Source organism: Talpa occidentalis, unplaced genomic scaffold (assembly GCF_014898055.3).
Source record: "Talpa occidentalis isolate TD23 unplaced genomic scaffold, MPIMG_talOcc4v2.1 talOcc4.7, whole genome shotgun sequence".
In the NCBI taxonomy this organism is placed as follows: domain Eukaryota; kingdom Metazoa; phylum Chordata; class Mammalia; order Eulipotyphla; family Talpidae; genus Talpa; species Talpa occidentalis.
Genome location: NW_023605083.1, coordinates 120,910,426 through 120,927,254, shown reverse-complemented (window position 1 = coordinate 120,927,254; position 16,829 = coordinate 120,910,426). Strand labels below are relative to the sequence as shown.

Sequence of the window (16,829 nt, the reverse complement as noted above, 5' to 3'; positions counted from 1 at the left end):
CTGGCCACTTGTGGTTACTGAGTACTTGAAACGTGGCCAGCACGAACTGAGATGTAAAATACACATCAGGTTTTGTAGATTTTGAACGGGAGAGGGGAAAAATACTAATTTTTAAATGCCTATTACATGATGAAATAATATCCTGGGTATGTTGGTTTTAATATATCACTAACGCTTGCATTACATTTAATGTATCACTAACGCTTGCATTACATTTAATATATCACTAACGCGTGGCTTGCATTACATTTCTAAAGGGGAGCGCTGCTGTGCCTCCGAGTCGGTCCCACCCCCTCCTCCAGCCAGCCGCAGTCCCCGGGGCTGGAATAAATTCACCCCTGGAGCCCCAGGGGGCTACACTAAGTGCCTCGACGCGTCCAGGCTAAAGCTTTATTTTCTACGTCTTCTAGTCCTTTTCAAAGCCTCGTAACAGTGGCCAAAAAGACCCGGCAAGTCTGCAAGTCGCATTTTCAATAGATGTGTCCAAACCACACCCCAAGCCTCGCCCTCCTGCTTCTGCGCGAAGGCGCGCGCGCGCCCAGGATTGTCCCGCGCCGGCCGCCGTCCGCCACCCCCCCGCCCCCGGCGTCTCAGTGCGCGGAGCCGGGCGTCCCGGGAGACGCCCGCGATGGCGTTTCGGTGTCAGCGGGACAGCTACGCCCGGGAGGTGCGGCCGGCGGGGCGCGGGGCCTGGTCGTGCCGAGCGGACGGGGCGGTGCGGGGAGGAGGGCGCTGCTGGCGGGGGTGCGGAGGCAGCGGCGTTCCGGGGCGCCGCGGGCCGGGCTCGGGCTCACGCTCTCTCCCGTGCGCAGTTCACCACCACCGTGCTCTCCTGCCGGCCCGCCGAGCTGCAGACCGAAGGGAGCGCCGGCAAGAAGGAGGTGCTGCGCGGCTTCCATGTGGTGCTGGAAGACACGCTGCTTTTCCCGGAGGGCGGCGGGCAGGTACGGGGCCTGTCACTCGCCTGCTTCAAGCTCTTCTCTGGAAGCTCCTCATTCCTTTCTGCCCCGATGGAAAATACTCTCCTGCTGCTCTGACCCCAGCCGTAAGGAATGCAGAATGGGAGTTAGTTAAGTTTACTACATTTGCTCATTTAGCAAATGTTTATCAATAAGTGGTTGTCTAGCCATAACGTATACTAGATAATATTTACAGGCTCCAAGAATAGGGGCGAGCGAGAGTGTCTCTACATCGAGTGTTTATTGGAGAAGATAGACGACCCCGTGAATGCATGAATAGTACGCCAGGTATGAGAAGTAATATAAGGAAAAGTGAAGCTTGAGGGGCAGTGATGGGGTGCTTTCCAGGAGGCAAGTTACCCCCGTAGAGATTTACTTAAGTGAATGAACAAGCCATTGCAGATGTCTGGTGGTGCTGGTGGGTGAGAGAGAAGTATTCCAGGCCCTGAGAATAGCATGTGCAAAGGCCCTGTGGTGAGAATTACCTTAGGGTGTTTAACGGGATTGATAAAGATTCCCTTGAGAAGGAGTTCAGGTGAGATAGGTGAATGACAATAGCACAACAGAGGACATGTATCAGTGCTGTGATGGGGTAGGGACTAGGCCCAATGTGTACATGGAAGAGGAGGATAACACCAAAAGTGGGCATTATGGGAGAGGCTTTTCCAGCAGAGGTAATGGCACAATCAAGGAAGCCTGAAAGAATCTGACAAGCCTGGGTAACTACAGTCTGATAGAGTTGGGGTGTGTGGTGCCTGGTGATGACAGACTGAAGATTCCCTGGGAAAGCTAAGTGGAGGCAGGTTCGGAAGGCCTTGGTGGATGTCTTAAGTTCTGTGGATTTCATTCAGGAAGCTGTGGTGAGCCGCGGTGGTACTTGGGCAAAGAAGTCACATGAGAGAATGTGTTCAGTAAGTTATATAATGAGAAAGCTTCAATTTCATACCAGTGTCATCATTATTAAAGTGATTTTCCTAAGCATGGAGGTTTCCTGATCTCTGAAGGAAAACCTGTGACCTCAAGTATCCATACAAGATGTTACCCATCACTTCTTTCAGGAAGTCTTCGTTGATTCCTCAAGGCTGTTTCTCTTTTCTTTGCACTCCTCTGGAATAATGTGCTTTTCCTATTATGCTATGATGTAGGTCATATTGCAGTTATGTGCTTGCTTGCTTCTCCAGACTCTTAAGTTTCATGAGGGGCCATGTCTTGCTTACATGATATTTTTGGGCTGGCATAGTGTTGTGCAAGCAGTTGACCCTTGTTAGTTTTTTAAATATGAATGAATATTTTTTAATCTGATGCTAGTAGCAGTGCAGAGGATCAAGGGAGGGAGGAAAATGAAGATGATTTTAGAGACTGCTAAAAGATAAGAATCTAAACTAACTCAGTGAGTGGTCCTCTCAAGGACCAAAGTGAACCCACCTCACTTGGCATTGCCTCTTCTCCTTTAGGGAATCTCAAGTTCTGGGTATTTCTCCCACACTTTCCCTAGAGGGTCTTTGAGGGGGACCAAGCGTTAGAGTGAGCCTAGCCTCCCAACATTGATTCCCTTTACTTCTTTCTCAAGCCTGATGACCGCGGTACAATCAATGATATCTCCGTCCTGAGAGTGACCCGGCGGGGGGCCCAGGCTGATCATTTCACACAGACCCCCCTGGACCCTGGGAGTGAGGTCCAGGTCCGGGTGGACTGGGAGCGGAGATTTGATCACATGCAGCAGCACTCGGGTAGGTGGGGCTGGGGGAGGGACAGGAGGGACAGTTGCCATGTGTGAGTTGCCATGTGAGACATGAATTGGATTCTCTAGGTGTTAACCTTTTGGAAAAGATAGACATATTCAGAATGAGCTCCTTCAGGCAGGATATGATCAATGTTACAAAAGCAAGGTGAATAATTAAGTGTTGGAACAACCTCTGGTCCCTTCCTCTTGCTCACTGCACTCTGCTCCTACTGGCTCCTCTGGATTCCTTGAACACATTTGCTTATTTCTTCCTCCTTTGGCTGTCTTGTTCCCTTCACCTTCATGGTTAGTTTCTCCTCCTCTTCTTCCTCCTCCCTGACATCAGTCAGGGATAAAGCTGCATCTCTAATGCCAAGTCCCATAGTGTGCATGTGCTATGCTCTTGACAAATAGTTGTTGAATGAATGAATGAATGCAGCATATTGAACTTGAGTACAAATCCTGCCTCTGATAAGCTACATTGCCTTGGCAAGTTATTTGATCTCTCTAGGCTTCAGTTTCCTTATATGTGAAATGGCATCATAAAGCCTTTTGCAGAATTCTCATGAGGATTTTCAGTACAATCTCTTTCAAATGTGTTACTCAGCGCCTAGCAGGTCATCAGCAAGGGGAGGTCTGTGGTGATCTCACTGGGTGAGCATGTAGCTGTCTTCTCAGCCGCCTCTGTCTCTTGCTCTCTCTGCTCAGGGCAGCATCTCATCACAGCTATTGCAGACAACTTATTTGGGCTGAAGACAACATCGTGGTGAGTAGAAGGCATAAGACTGACTCTCGGGCATGGATTCATGACTACCAGGGAGTAGGAGAATAAAAGGAAGGGTAGTGTTCAAAATGTGCTGTGTTCCCCTGCCCCCCTTGATGATGGGATGATAGGATATCTGCCCTTGCCGAGACAGAGCATGGAATTTGGAGCCCAAAGATTTAGGGTGCCAGAAGCCAGCTCCGGCAAAATATCGTGTCAGGGTCCCTGCAGGACGAGACTGCATAGACGAATCTGAGGGGTAAGGGTATAGGGAAATGAGGAGACACACACACTTGGTGAGATGCAAGTATCTCCTGCTGATAGCCTCAGCGGGATTTTATTTATACATCAGAAATTGTTATTTGATCATTATATCATGCAATCATGTGATTTTACTTTTATATTGTTTTAGAATTTATTTTTGATCATCAATCAATGCACAGCCCTTTCTGAATTTTCCCAGTCTATGATTAACTTGGTTACTTGGTTACATTAAGTTGGTTACATTATTTCCCTAGGTGATGTACATTATTCAAAAAATAGAAATAGGTGCTGTACACAATGTGATTTATGCATCAAGCTAAAAGATTAAGCAGGCATGGTGAGATCGAGGGCAGCTTCCTATTTTCTATATAGAACCAAAGGGTCCCAGTACCATGGGAACAGTATGTGGTGTGTTTCTCTCAGACCATTTTGCCTCCCGGGGCACCTCAGGGCCTTCTCTAGTGGGGTCTTTTACTGGGCTCAGTTCCAATAGTTCTATCAAGTGTGGCTTGTTAAAGAACTCAGTGTTACTCATGGTAACTGAATTACAAATTGGAGGACTTGGAGAAATATTGGAAATCGTTTCATTATCAATCATGTTGGAAGGTACATTTCTCAAACTACTGAAGCTGGCATGAATGCCAACACTCATTGTGTTATTCTAAAGCTTATAGAAAATTTCCATGGTTTCAATAACTGCCATAAACAAATGAAAGGAAGTAGCAGGAGCCAGCTTCCGAGCTTCCCAACTTTTCAGGAATTTCCCCCATTGTCAGAAAGCATGAGTAGCATGGCCTGCGCCACTAGGGGGTGAATCCCAGTGGTACAACCTTGATCATGTTCTTTAATATCTTCCATTAAAAAGCAGAAGTGACCACTCCTACCTTGAGGAATTTTTGTGAGGCTAAAATAAGATAATTTACATAAGTGTTGTTTATGACCTTTCTTATTATTGTCATCAGCATCCGGTGACCCCTCTCCTTCCCTGGCAGGGAGTTAGGGCGACTCCGATGTGTGATTGAGCTCGACAGCCCCTCTGTGACAGCAGAGCAAGTCACTGCCATTGAGCAGAGTGTCAATGAGAGAATCCGAGATCGATTGCCTGTGAACGTGCGAGAGCTGAGCCTGGATGACCCTGAGGTGGAGCAGGTGAGGGGTGAGCCAGCAGCGCAGCTCCTGTGGAATGACCCCAGAGGGCCCCTCATCAAAATTCAGACAGCCCTTCTCCCTTCCCTGTGTCCTAGGTCAGGGGCCGGGGCCTGCCAGATGATCATGCTGGGCCCATTCGAGTTGTCACCATCAAGAGCGTTGACTCCAATATGTGTTGTGGTACCCACGTGAGCAACCTCAGTGACCTTCAGGTAGGTGAGGAAGGACTGCTGAGTGGCTGGGGGCAGGGGTGGGGGGTGGGGGTCATGACAAGACTGGGAATGACAGAGGAGGACATCTGAGGCAGACTGAGTGAACTCACCCCATTATTGCTTCTTTGCTGGGAGGAGGTCTAGGTGGCTCTAGCCCTCAGATCCAGGACCACTTGCAGTTTATGTGGTGCGTGTGTTACCTCCTTGCCTCTTCTAGGTCATTAAAATTCTGGGCACCGAGAAGGGGAAAAAGAACAAAACCAACCTGATCTTTCTGGCTGGGAACCGGGTGCTGAGGTGGATGGAGAAAAGTCATGGAACTGAAAAAGCTTTGACTGGTTTGCTTAAGTATGTGTGCTTGAGGCCGGCTGTTTCTCAGATCCCAGATGCCCAGGGCTTAACTTTTATACTGTTGGATACACAGAATGATTGGGGGGTGGTGGTGGTGGTAATATAGCCATAAGTGATAAAGCACTGAATAGTAAATGAGACTCACAAAAAATGGTTTATTCCATTCTGTCCTCCCCCCCAGTTGCCTGAGAGGCCTCTTTGTTATGTTCCCAAGTCCCCATTTTGGGGGAGACTCACTGCACTGTTGCGAAGGGCATCAATGATTTATCCCCCACCCCAAAAAGCAGTTGGGAAGCTGGGCAGCTCTCCATAGACCTTTCTCCTGTAGGTGTGGCGCAGACGATCATGTGGAAGCGGTGAAAAAGCTACAGAACTCCGCCAAGCTCCTGCAGAAGGTGACTTACTCCAGGGAGGGCAGAGGTTCTGGCTGGGATAGGGTCCTGAACTTGGGCTTCTGCCTAACCAGAAGTGTTCTTTGTCAGGGGATGGGAGGGGAGCTGGGAGAGTGAAGTTGAGGGAAGATGGTGTTCTCTCTTGTCTTTTTTTACTGAGTCACGGCATATGTTGCAGAACAACCTGAATCTTCTCCGGGACCTTGCTGTGCATGTTGCCCACAGCCTGAGGAACAGCCCTGACTGGGGAGGCGTGGTCACCTTGCACAGGTGAGAGACGAGGCAGCAGCGTTGGCTGAGAGTGCTGTCTCTCCTCTGTCTGCAGCGCATAGTGGCAGGCGAGTTGCTCACTGGCATCCCTGAGGCTGCATAGACCCTAAGAAATCTATCACTGTCAGTTTCCATGTTTATGGAAACATCTTCACCATAAAACTGTAGCTTTCATTAGTATCTTCCTTCACCTGTTTCACCATCTAGCAGATCTTTACTTATCTGGGTGAATCCTGTTTAAGGGAGACAGGAACAATTGCAGAGCTTGTAAGAAATTGCTGAGGCTGTCTAGCAGGCCTGCCCTCAGCCAGCACGCTCTTTTTGCTAAGAGAGTCTGGGATACACGACCAGGTAGCAGTGCGATCAGCCTCACGATGAGAACCTGGGCTTCCTGTGGTTTCCAGCTCCCATTCCACCTGATTTCATGTCTGTGTCCTTCATTGTAGGAAGGAGGGTGATTCTGAGTTCATGAATATCATTGCCAATGAGATTGGATCAGAGGTAAGAGGAATGTGAGATTCTCTTTCCACCTGGGGTAGAGACCTAAATGAGGGCCATTTGGTCAGTGGAAGTGCCCCCACAGAGCACATGAAGAGTAGGGACTGGAAACTCATTCTGGACTGTTTTCTCAAGTGAACCTGTGAACCAGTCTCTGTTTTAGGTGTTAAGCTAAGTCTACGGTGTTGATTTTTCTGGGGCTGTATCATTTACCAGCTTTGAAGAACCTTTGATCAGAGCTAGGACTCCTCCCAATCATCAGTTGATGAGTGACGAGTGCCTGATATTTAAATAACAGGGGGTTGGCCAGACTCTTGGAATGTCATCATTTCCATTTTCCTTTTTTGCTCACTTCAGCTGGCCTTCCCTATCCTAATGGTCTGGAACAGAGTGATTTCCAGGTCTCTCTCACATTTACTTGAGAAAACACTTTGGGTCAACCAGCGTGTATATCTCTTTCCTTTATTCTGTGGAGAGCACTGATTATGGAGCCTATTCCCTAGGCTGGGCGGTAAATGTGGATGTTGACATTTCTGATTCAGTGTGATAAGAGTTAGATGGGGAGGAACATGTTGCCTGAAAGGGCGGAGGCACTGAGGGAAGGACCTTGATGACTCCTTAGCTGTCACTGACAGACGAGGGTGTGAAGGTGGTCAGGGATGGGGAAGTGCAGAGTCTTAGGCAATGGCTGGCACAGGGCATGTGGGAACAGGTGGTGGCCAGGGGGCAGAGGTTGGTGGGAGTCAGATCGTGAAAGGCCTATTAGGCCTGACCGTGGTCAGCGCCTTCTGCTCCTTAATGTTTAACCAAAGTTGCTCTCATCATGCTCAGGTCCTGCCCTGGTGGCCCAGAGTAGCGTGGCTATGTTATTCATTAGGAACAATTAATGGTTTAGGGAGGAAAATCTGGGGACAGTGCAGAATTTAGGAGGGTTGAATCCAAATCCTGAGGGATCAGGCCTCATCTCCTCGTCTTACCTCCTAGGAGACCCTCCTGTTCTTAACTGTGGGCGATGAGAAAGGGGCTGGGCTTTTCTTACTGGCAGGGCCAGCGGAGGCTGTGGAGACCCTGGGACCCAGGTAATCTTCCGTGGTCTGCCTCGTATGGGGTGGGAGGGAAGCATCTGTCAGCCTGACCTATTGCTACAGCCCTTTCCCGGTGGAGCGGGCCACCGTGCCTGCCATCTCATTCTCATCGCTGGCAGCAGAGGTGGGCTGGGCAGAGGTAATGCTCATCACCATTGTTCCCAGTTATAAAGATGAAGGACGGCACTTGCGCCTGAGATCTCACAGTTAAGAGGCAGAAGCGAGGCTCTGCAAAAGGCTCTGTGTCTTATAAACTTTCTGTTTGACTGTGTTCTGTTTTTATGTATTTATTTTTAGAAATTTAGATTCATATGTGGCACATGAATACAGGTGCTAAGTTATTAGTGGGCAGATGAAGCTGGTGCTAAAAGTACCAGTAAAACAGAGACACAGACAAACTGGGGAAATAAGTGAGACTTTTGAGATACCTTTAAAAAGGCATCAACATAGTTGTGATGCAAAACTAGACTTTTTTTTTTTTAAAGATTTATTTATTTTTATACAAGAGCTGGGGTACAGGCCAGAGGTGCGAGAGGGTGAGAGGAGTCACCAGAGAGAGAGAGTGAGGAACAGAACAGGCAGACAACCGAAATCCACTGCTAAGGGAACAGTGGGCGCAACGGGAGAGGTCTGCCACGCCATGTGGGAATCTCCGTGCCTGGCTGGGAATCAAACCCACACTGCAGAGGCCGTGGGCAGCTTCACAGCGCTGTGGTCAATCTGCTGCTCCACCGGGGAGGCCCAAAACTAGATCTTTGATTAATTTCTTTACCCTTATGTTGTTTAGTGTCTCTTACTTTGCATTAGACATGGAGGTGCAGTTCCCCATATTTTCTGTGAGATAAGGGTTTTCAGAGTCCTAATTGGCTCTAATGACTATGTGTTCATTATAAAATACCGAAGGGAAAGTAAGTACTAAAGTGGAGAGTCCTGACAGGCATCCAGATGCGGCCTATAGACTGGTTGGGCCTGTGTACTATTTTAAATTTTCAAAATTAGCGTCTATATTTTAAAATTAGATCTTTGCATAAAAATATATATAGAATGCTAGCTTTTCTCAAAGAAGAGGGGGAGGAACGGCAGCCTCTGGCAACCCTGGGCCCACCTAGCAGTCGCTGCATTTGCTGAGCACTGGTTGCCCTCTCCAGTTAGCCACAGCCTCTCCCAGCTGTCAGACCTTGCTCCCCACAGGCATTATCTGCAGTCCCTTGGCCCTAGCATCTACTCACTCTGCTCTCTGAAGCCTCCATAATTAAGTTTGCTCCTCATTTCTAGACACTTCTGTTGTCTCCATTTATTTAATTTTTTAAAAAAAATCTTTATTATTTTTTATTTTTTGTAGAAGAACTGGGTGCAGGCCACAGGTGCAGGGGGTATAGAGGATTCACCAGAGACAGAGTGGGAAGAACAGGTGAATTTTACTGAAATACACTGCTGAGGGGAGCAGCAGGTGAGAGAGGAGAGGTCTGCTGTACCATATGTGGGTTAGTCCCCTGGCTGGGGATCAAACTCAGGCCATAGCAGTGATAGTGTTGAGATCTAACCCCTAGGCCACCAGGAGGGCCCCCAGTTACTCAGTCTTGAAGTAAACTTGCACTTACAGCTTTGTGCACCTGTTCAAGTTTTGTGGGGTTTTTTGAAGATTTGCCTGCCTTTTTTTTTTTTTAAAGATTTATTTATTTATGCATACAAGAGCTGGGGTACAGGCCAGAGATGCAGGGGTGAGAGGATTCACCAGAGACAGTGGGGAGCAGAACAGGCAGACTGACTGAAATATACTGCTGAGGGGAGCAGCAGGTGAGACAGGAGAGGTCTGCTGCATCATGTGGGTGCCACAAGGGAGGCCCTGTGCATGTATTTTTTTAGAAGAGTTTTCTGGAAGCTTCCTTTCCCTGGAAAGACTCAGGGCTACCCTTGGTTTTTTAGAGCTTTTCCCTCAAAGATTCCCTCCCTGACTGTCTCTGCTCCCCAGGGTGGCTGAGGTCCTGGAAGGCAAAGGAGCAGGGAAGAAAGGCCGATTCCAGGGCAAGGCCACCAAGATGAGCCGGCGAGCAGAAGTGCAGGCGCTGCTCCAGGACTACATCAGCACACAGAGCGCTGAGGAGTGAGGGCCTGGGTGCCTCCCTGGTGCTCTGCCATTGAGAATGGGGCTTCTAGGCCCACAGAAGAGTCCCTTGGACAATAAAGTAGTTTGACTTGGATGGTCGTGGTGCCACGTATATTTATTTATATGGCTGATTTATAGAGTGCATTTCAGTATGCTTATGCAGTAAGTGTGAATAGTTTTCTAATTTGGCCCCAGTAACTGTAACTCTGTGAGGGAGTTATGTCAATGAAGTTTGCCAGTTCATTCGACAGAAAGCTTTTCTTCCAGCAGAAACACAGCTGCTAAGGAGAGTGCCAGTCAGGCTGGAGGCTTGGCCCAGGCTTAGATTCATCCCTTTACAATTGGTAAAAGAAAAAATACCTCCTTTTGTGTTTTTTCCCCCTTTTATTTTTTTTCTTTTTCTTTCCTTTTTTTTTTTTGTGGGACCCTTGCCAGCGGCCGGGGAATGAACCGGCGCTGCAGAGGCTGCGGGCAGCCTCGCAGCCCAGCACTCAACCACTGCACCACCAGGGGAGGCCCTCCCCCTTGTTTTCATCCTCTAGTCTTGTGCGTCAGAACCAAAGAGTATCAATGATTTTGCAAATAGGTGAAGAGGCCACAAAAATATAAAGTGGAAAGATGCTCCGAGTCTCTTACTGAGGCTGGAAAAGGATGCCATGCAAGACTAACGCAGAGGAATCTGCAGATGTGTAAGGACAAGAGGAAGAGAATTTTAAATTTGTATGAACCTTGTAGCCTCAAAATACATAAAGCAGACAAGTCTACACTCAGTGGTAACCACCTTACTTTATGGATGAGACGGTTCCAGGAAGTTAGGTGCCAGGGGGCACATAATTAGCACCATAGTGTAATAAGCTTCCCAGGTGGTTATTCAAAACATTAACTTCATATGTAATAAGCATGTTTTCAGTGTACCATGAACAAAATGGAGGCAGATTGTCCTGAACAGCCTCTGCATTTTTCCCTCACGGGCCGTGTCAGGTATAAGGTTTGGTGTGCTGGCCCTTGGAGTCAAACCTGGAGTTGAGTCCTGGGTCTCCTGAGGACATTATGTGGCCTCATACCTGTAGAAAGTTTGGGGTCTATGAGTAAAAATGCAGTCTGAAAAACTAGGAAATTTGATCATCCTTTTCCGTCTTTGAGAGGAGACGTTTATTCAGTAAATCAGCTGTTGGTGAGCTGATGCTGTCATTCACACCTGTCAAAGGAGCCCTAATTCAACGTCCCCGGAGAGGGATAGTTTGTGTGCAGGGATGGGGTTGTCTTTTGAGGTTCACCAGAAAATAAAGCAGGATGTGTTTAATTATTTATTAATTACATGAGCACAAACAGAAGACTAATGTTTTTAAAGATTTTTATTTATGCGTAGAACTGGGGTATAGGCCAGAGGTGTTGGGGGTGGTGGTGAGAGGATTCACCAGAGACAAAGTGGGGAGCAGAACAGGTGGATCTACTGAAATACACTGCTGAGGAGAGCAGCGGGTGAGGCAGGAGTGGTCTGCTGTGCTATGTGGGTCAGTTCTCTGGCCTGAGGATGGAACTTGGGCAGTAGAGGTAATAGCGCTGCGACTTAACCCCTGTGCCAACAGGGAGGCCCAAATAAATATTTTACAAATCGGTGCAAATACAACTGTTTTAAGCACTTGCACATATACATAGATTATATATTATGGAATATTGCTTTAAGTCACTCTTAGAGCAGAGAAAGAGTGAGAGGGGGGCTCCTGCTTGCTACCTAAGATAGTCTGAGTACTTAAGTACCTCAAAATGCTGAAGACACAGATGCTGTGACTGGCACCAAGGTGAGAGTAACAGTGTGAAAGACAGGGATGTCAATCATACACAGACGCAGAGCAGGATACAGACGGAATCCAGCACGGTGCGGTGCCTGAATGTCCTGTGGTCCCACCCAGTCCTGAGTGGAAACCGGTAAGTCAGCCAGGCTAGGCTAAAATGCCAGGGCTTGTCCTTAATAAGAACTTAAATAAACCTAGGGCCCCTCAGGGAAAACAGGCTCAACACATGCTAATGAAAAACTCCTGCTGTAAGTTTCTTGTCTGCTATTCCTTTCCTGAATTCCATCCAAGCTGTGACTAAAGTGCCCTTGATGGGGGGCAACCAGGGCTATTTAGGAAAGAATGATGGAGATGTTTCTGTCTCTAGAAAGGTCTGCACTGTCTGTGCATGACTGTTGACAGAGTGCCAGCTCTCAACCCTCAGGAACAAGAGCAGGTCTTGGTTAACTGAGCTGGGCCTGTGTCCAGGTGCTCACTGGGACAGACTTGTCTCTCTTGCCAGGCCCTGAGGCCAAGACTTGCTGGTCAACACCTCTGTGTCTTCAATCATGAATCTCCAAGTCAAATGTTTCAGAAGAGGGGGAGGAATCAACATTCTCTTCTGTGAAAATAAAGGTCCCTCTTCTTTCATACCATCTGACTTGTGTTGTTGTTGACTTGTACTTATAATAAACAATCACAGAATTCACTTCTTCCACAAATATTTTCTGAGAGTGTAGTGTGTGTTGACATGAAGAACCGGTTACTCTACTCTAGGGAATAATACAGCTGTGGGTACTCTTCCAATGACCTGATAAGACAAAAGAAGAGACAAAAGACAAGAGAAACAAGTAAATAAAGTGAAATTATACATTCTGTTGGTCAAAGAGGAAAGGAACAAGGTGGAGTAAAAGAGAATAATGGGGAGGGGAGTGTAGTGGGAGAATCAAGTACCTTCATGAACTCCACTTTCCCCACCATTTCAAATACTGTAATGTGCTTAATAGCCAACCCTAAGTTGTATTTCCCCCTGCTCCATGGCCCCTAAAGAAATTTTGTTTCCAGGTATTATAGTGAAATTGACCTTTTTTCAAGACATCTAATTCACAGCTAACTGAAATAAAATATCCAAGAAGTTTACAAGGTATAAAATAAAGATTAAAAAGCCTGAAATGTTTTCCACTTACTGTGCCCTATAAGGAGTATCAGAGCTCATGGAACTGACACCAGACTGTGTGTCAGTTACTTTTTCCCGTAAGTACTCATTTACCTTTCCAGAAAGCATACTGTGCTTTTGTGTCTAAGAAATAAGTGAATAGCCAGGTTTTCCATCTTGTCGAAAGTATTGCTTCAACCTTAGATCTTCTGATGAAACCTAGTATCAATTTTCATAAAGTAATACTTTCTTTTTACTAAGTTCTTTAATGACATCTTATTAATAAATTGAATCAGAAAGTGAATCCTAAGCATAATTTTTATTATTAATGAAGACATAAGCATCTAATACTTAAAAAAATCTTAAATCCTGACATTAGGAGCAATATAATTCCACATTATCTTTTTTCTACTAAAGATTGTTTCCGGCTTCCACATTTCTTCATGTTTTTAAAGATTTATTTATTTATGCATACAAGAGCTGGGGTACAGGCTAGAGGTGGGTGGGGGTGAGAGGATTCACCAGAGTGGGGAGCAGAACAGGTGGATCTACTGAAATACACTGCTGAGGGGAGAACTGTGAGACAGGAGAGGTCTGCTGTGCCATATGTGGGTCAGCTCCTGTGAGATCAAATTCCTACTGCAGTGGCTGCAGATAGCTTGATAGTGCTGAGACTTTAACCCCTGCGCCACCAGGGAGGCCCACATCCAGACTTCTTTTTTAAGACAACTCTACTGGTTTCCCTTCCAAGTAGATGGTCTTTTCTGAACCCCTGCTTTATAGAAATTCTGGAACTTGAATTGTCTTAGTCCCAGAAGGTGACCAGGGTCTTGAAGGTATGTCCAGTGAGTTGGAGCACCTTTTAGGCGGTTGTTATAAGCAGGAAGAGAAGACTGACATGAAGCCTGTGTTGATTTTCAACCAAACCAGCAGCTTCCACTGCAGCTAAGTCAGATCTTCTGACCCCCAGGCCCATCCACCTCCCCATAAGCAGAGGGTAAACCCTGAGTGACACCTCAGCAGAATGCATGACAAAGACAGAGGCTGAAAGGGACCTCATGAAAGCAGGAAAGTAGTGGCTGATTAAAACCTCTCCCAATTGTAAGTTCCAATAATGAAATGCGAACTTTAGTGCCACCCCATAGTTATTCTGTATTGTTTAATTATTGCTTGGTATTTTGTTTACTTTATTTAATAGGCAGTTAAGAGTCTCAAAAATCTTTCTCTTCATCAGATGTTTGATCCTCTTTCCAAACTTTCGGTCTTTGAGCTTGAACATGGAGCTTTACTCCATGAATAACATGATTTTCCTATTGTAGTGCGTTAAGAAGTTCTGAGAAAATGGAATCCAACTCATACCTCTGTGAAAGCCAGCTTGTCAAGAGGTAGAAAGCACTTTCATACCTGGCCAAACTGTACAAAGTGTTCATTCAACTCTTTGGAGGTAGCGGCCAGGGAATTTTTCTAACAAAAGCAGCGTTCCGGTCCATCTGGTAGCCGCGCCCCAAATCCTCTCACCCGTGAGTGAGGCCGCCATCTTTAGGTTGAGAGACGTCGGAGACCCGCCATCTTGACCCCGGAAGACCCTGCCGGGTCCCGCAATCGTTGGTTGAAATTAAACCAACCCTTACGAAGTTTCTTCCAGGCTTTGTTCCAAGCACCTTATGAATATCAACTTGTTTAATTCTCATAATGACCCCCCTGAAAGAGATGATATTGTCATCCACATTTTACTGAGGGGAACACTGAGGCACACAGAGACGAGGAGCTTGTCTATGATCACTCAGCAAGTACAAGACCGGGCATGTCTGTGAACCACCTGGCTCCCGAGCGCGTCCGCCTCACCTCCATGCGCGGTGGCCTCTTGGTGTGATGTCTACTGATGTGCTTAAGAGGATCACACAGATATCGCTTCTCTCATAAACTGCATGTCTCAGAGTTAAATACTATGTGATTTTAGGACGGTGGCGTTTAAGAATCTTGAGGCCGTCTGATGCTTTTGGCAAGTAAAAAGGATCAAATGAGCAAACTATAGATAGAAGTGAAAATTTTCCATTGAAATGTTGCCACGCAGACTTTAATTTTACCTCTTTTAAGGCAGTTGTATACTTTATAATGCAGGAACGGAAAAGTCAGGGGTTTCTTCTTCAGGGGTCCAAAAGCTCAGTCCCTGATTCCCTATATCTAATTCTAAACCTGTCTGTCTCCTCTTTCTGCTACTCTGGGCACAATCTCTGTGGAGACAGTATTACATGTATTTTCACAAGTGACGCTCGAAAAAGTGTTTTTTCCTGTTTTGGAACCTTGCTGTGGGTGAATTGGGGATTTCCATTCATGCTGGAAAAGGGTGAAAAACTCCTTTCTACTTTCAGTTACTTGTTTTTATTTTCCTTTGTCCCTGATCTCTGTTACCAGCAAAACGAACTCATTCTAAGGTTTGCATCAACACTGGTTTTTAATATCTTCTGCTCTCCTCATTTTGCTTCTTACAGACTAGAGCGAATCCTTTAGAAGGCTCAGTCTCAACACCAAGGAGCCTTTGTAACTTAACAGCAGAGGGCGCTGCGAGCCCGTGGCTGCTCAGACCTTGGTCGGGGGGGGGGGCGGGGGGGAAAGAGGCTCTGAGCTCTCCTTGCGAGTTCAGTCAGCCTGAAATGTTTCTAAATTTTGTTCCCTTGTGGCTTCTGAAGTCCTTGTCCGTGGGATGTGAGTCACACGTTTATCAATAATAAATAGAAAGACAATTAGAAACTTCTAAAATAACATAAAAATGAACTGTTCAAGAAAGCCATGATCTGAAAATAAAGCAAAATGTAAGCAGGGAATCAAGAGGTGAGCTGTGGCCTTCTGAAAATGATTCATCATTTTTGTTTTCCAGAGTTTTAACTCTCTTGCAGTTAAATGGATGCTTGATATCTTATGCATTGAACTCCACCAACACCAGAGACTCTGCATAAGTGCTAAGTCCTGAACTTAACACAGAAAACAGCACGGTTAAAAACCATTTTCCAAAACTCCCTCTAAATTCCTTTGTACTGATTCTGTCAGTAGTTGCAAGAAAACAGACAGCACCCCCCCCCCCCCCCGACACACACCACCTTAGTTTACTTCTTTTCACTTTTTTTAAAGTCAAGGCTTAGATGTTACATCCAGGTTGTCTTTCAATTTTTCTCTAATTTCCTGAAATTCTGCATTTTTAATTCATTTTTTTGTTTGTTTCTTTAGTCTTTTTTTTTTTGTTTCTTTAGAAAACAATGATATTCCAGCTTTCTGGCTCTTTCAGTTATCCTTTGTGCTAAGCAAGTTTGCTTTATGAGAATGTAGGTGTCTCCTAGTGATATCCATAGGTGGTTTATTTTTATAAAACCATTCACACCAGTCTTCCTGGGAAGACATGCAAAGAGTTCATAGGACAACCTGATGGACGCACATCCAGTTCACTTACCGCCTCCTATGAGCATACGACACATCTGTCTTCGGGTTGGCGCCTCCTGCTTCCATGTGGTTTCACAGTCACTAAGGGCGAATGGATATGGGGCTACAGCAGGACCTTGGGTAACCTGGGAGGAAAGTTGTGGCTACAAAGACTGGCATCAGCAATCCCCTGCTGAATTTTCAAGATTTTAGACTTGAGCAGAATAGGGATATGTAGACAGCCAACTCAGAAAGGTTACTGCCTGTGCTTTTTTTCTGAGGCAAACAAATAATATTTGAGTTGACATGTTAGAACAACCTAGCAAAACAACAGACAGATAGGATGTAAGAAACACAGAACTGATGGAGTACTGCACGTAGAGAAATTGATGTAACAGGTAAGGTCTATGACCATGAACCTGACGTCCTTGAGAAGCTGAAGATTCATCTGTGAGAAAATGGAAAGACAACTAGAAACTTCTAAAAGAACATGAAAGGACAAACTGGCTAAAAAAAAAAGTCAGAATCTGAAAATAAAGCAAGCTGTAACATAAAAGCGAACTTGAGAACTGAGGAAGCAGAAGGAGCAGCATTTTCTAGACTGTCTGGGTCATGTCTCCTTTGGCAGGTAATTCAGGGTGGGAGTAGGGGGGCAGCGGGTCTGAGGGATACCCTCATTTCCTGTACGATCACTGGGACTATATTAGTTGC

The 16,829-nt window shown here is 46.2% G+C and overlaps 1 protein-coding gene across 2 annotated transcripts; it reads left to right on the top strand.

The window, feature by feature from the left end:
• Positions 1-587: 587 nt before the first annotated feature.
• Positions 588-9,874, top strand: AARSD1 (alanyl-tRNA synthetase domain containing 1). 2 transcript variants are annotated; one of them, XM_037491551.2, is made up of 12 exons: positions 588-667; positions 813-944; positions 2,530-2,689; positions 3,391-3,448; positions 4,702-4,858; positions 4,954-5,070; positions 5,288-5,418; positions 5,750-5,816; positions 5,992-6,083; positions 6,530-6,584; positions 7,566-7,660; positions 9,639-9,874. In XM_037491551.2, the coding sequence occupies exons 1-12, from the start codon at positions 629-631 to the stop codon at positions 9,772-9,774; spliced, it is 1,239 nt and encodes a 412-aa protein (XP_037347448.1). In that variant the 5' UTR covers positions 588-628; the 3' UTR covers positions 9,775-9,874. The 2 variants fall into 2 exon arrangements, with proteins under 2 accessions (XP_037347448.1, XP_054544744.1); XM_054688769.1 differs by lacking the exon at positions 7,566-7,660 and having other exon boundaries at positions 9,639-9,681.
• Positions 9,875-16,829: the final 6,955 nt, after the last annotated feature.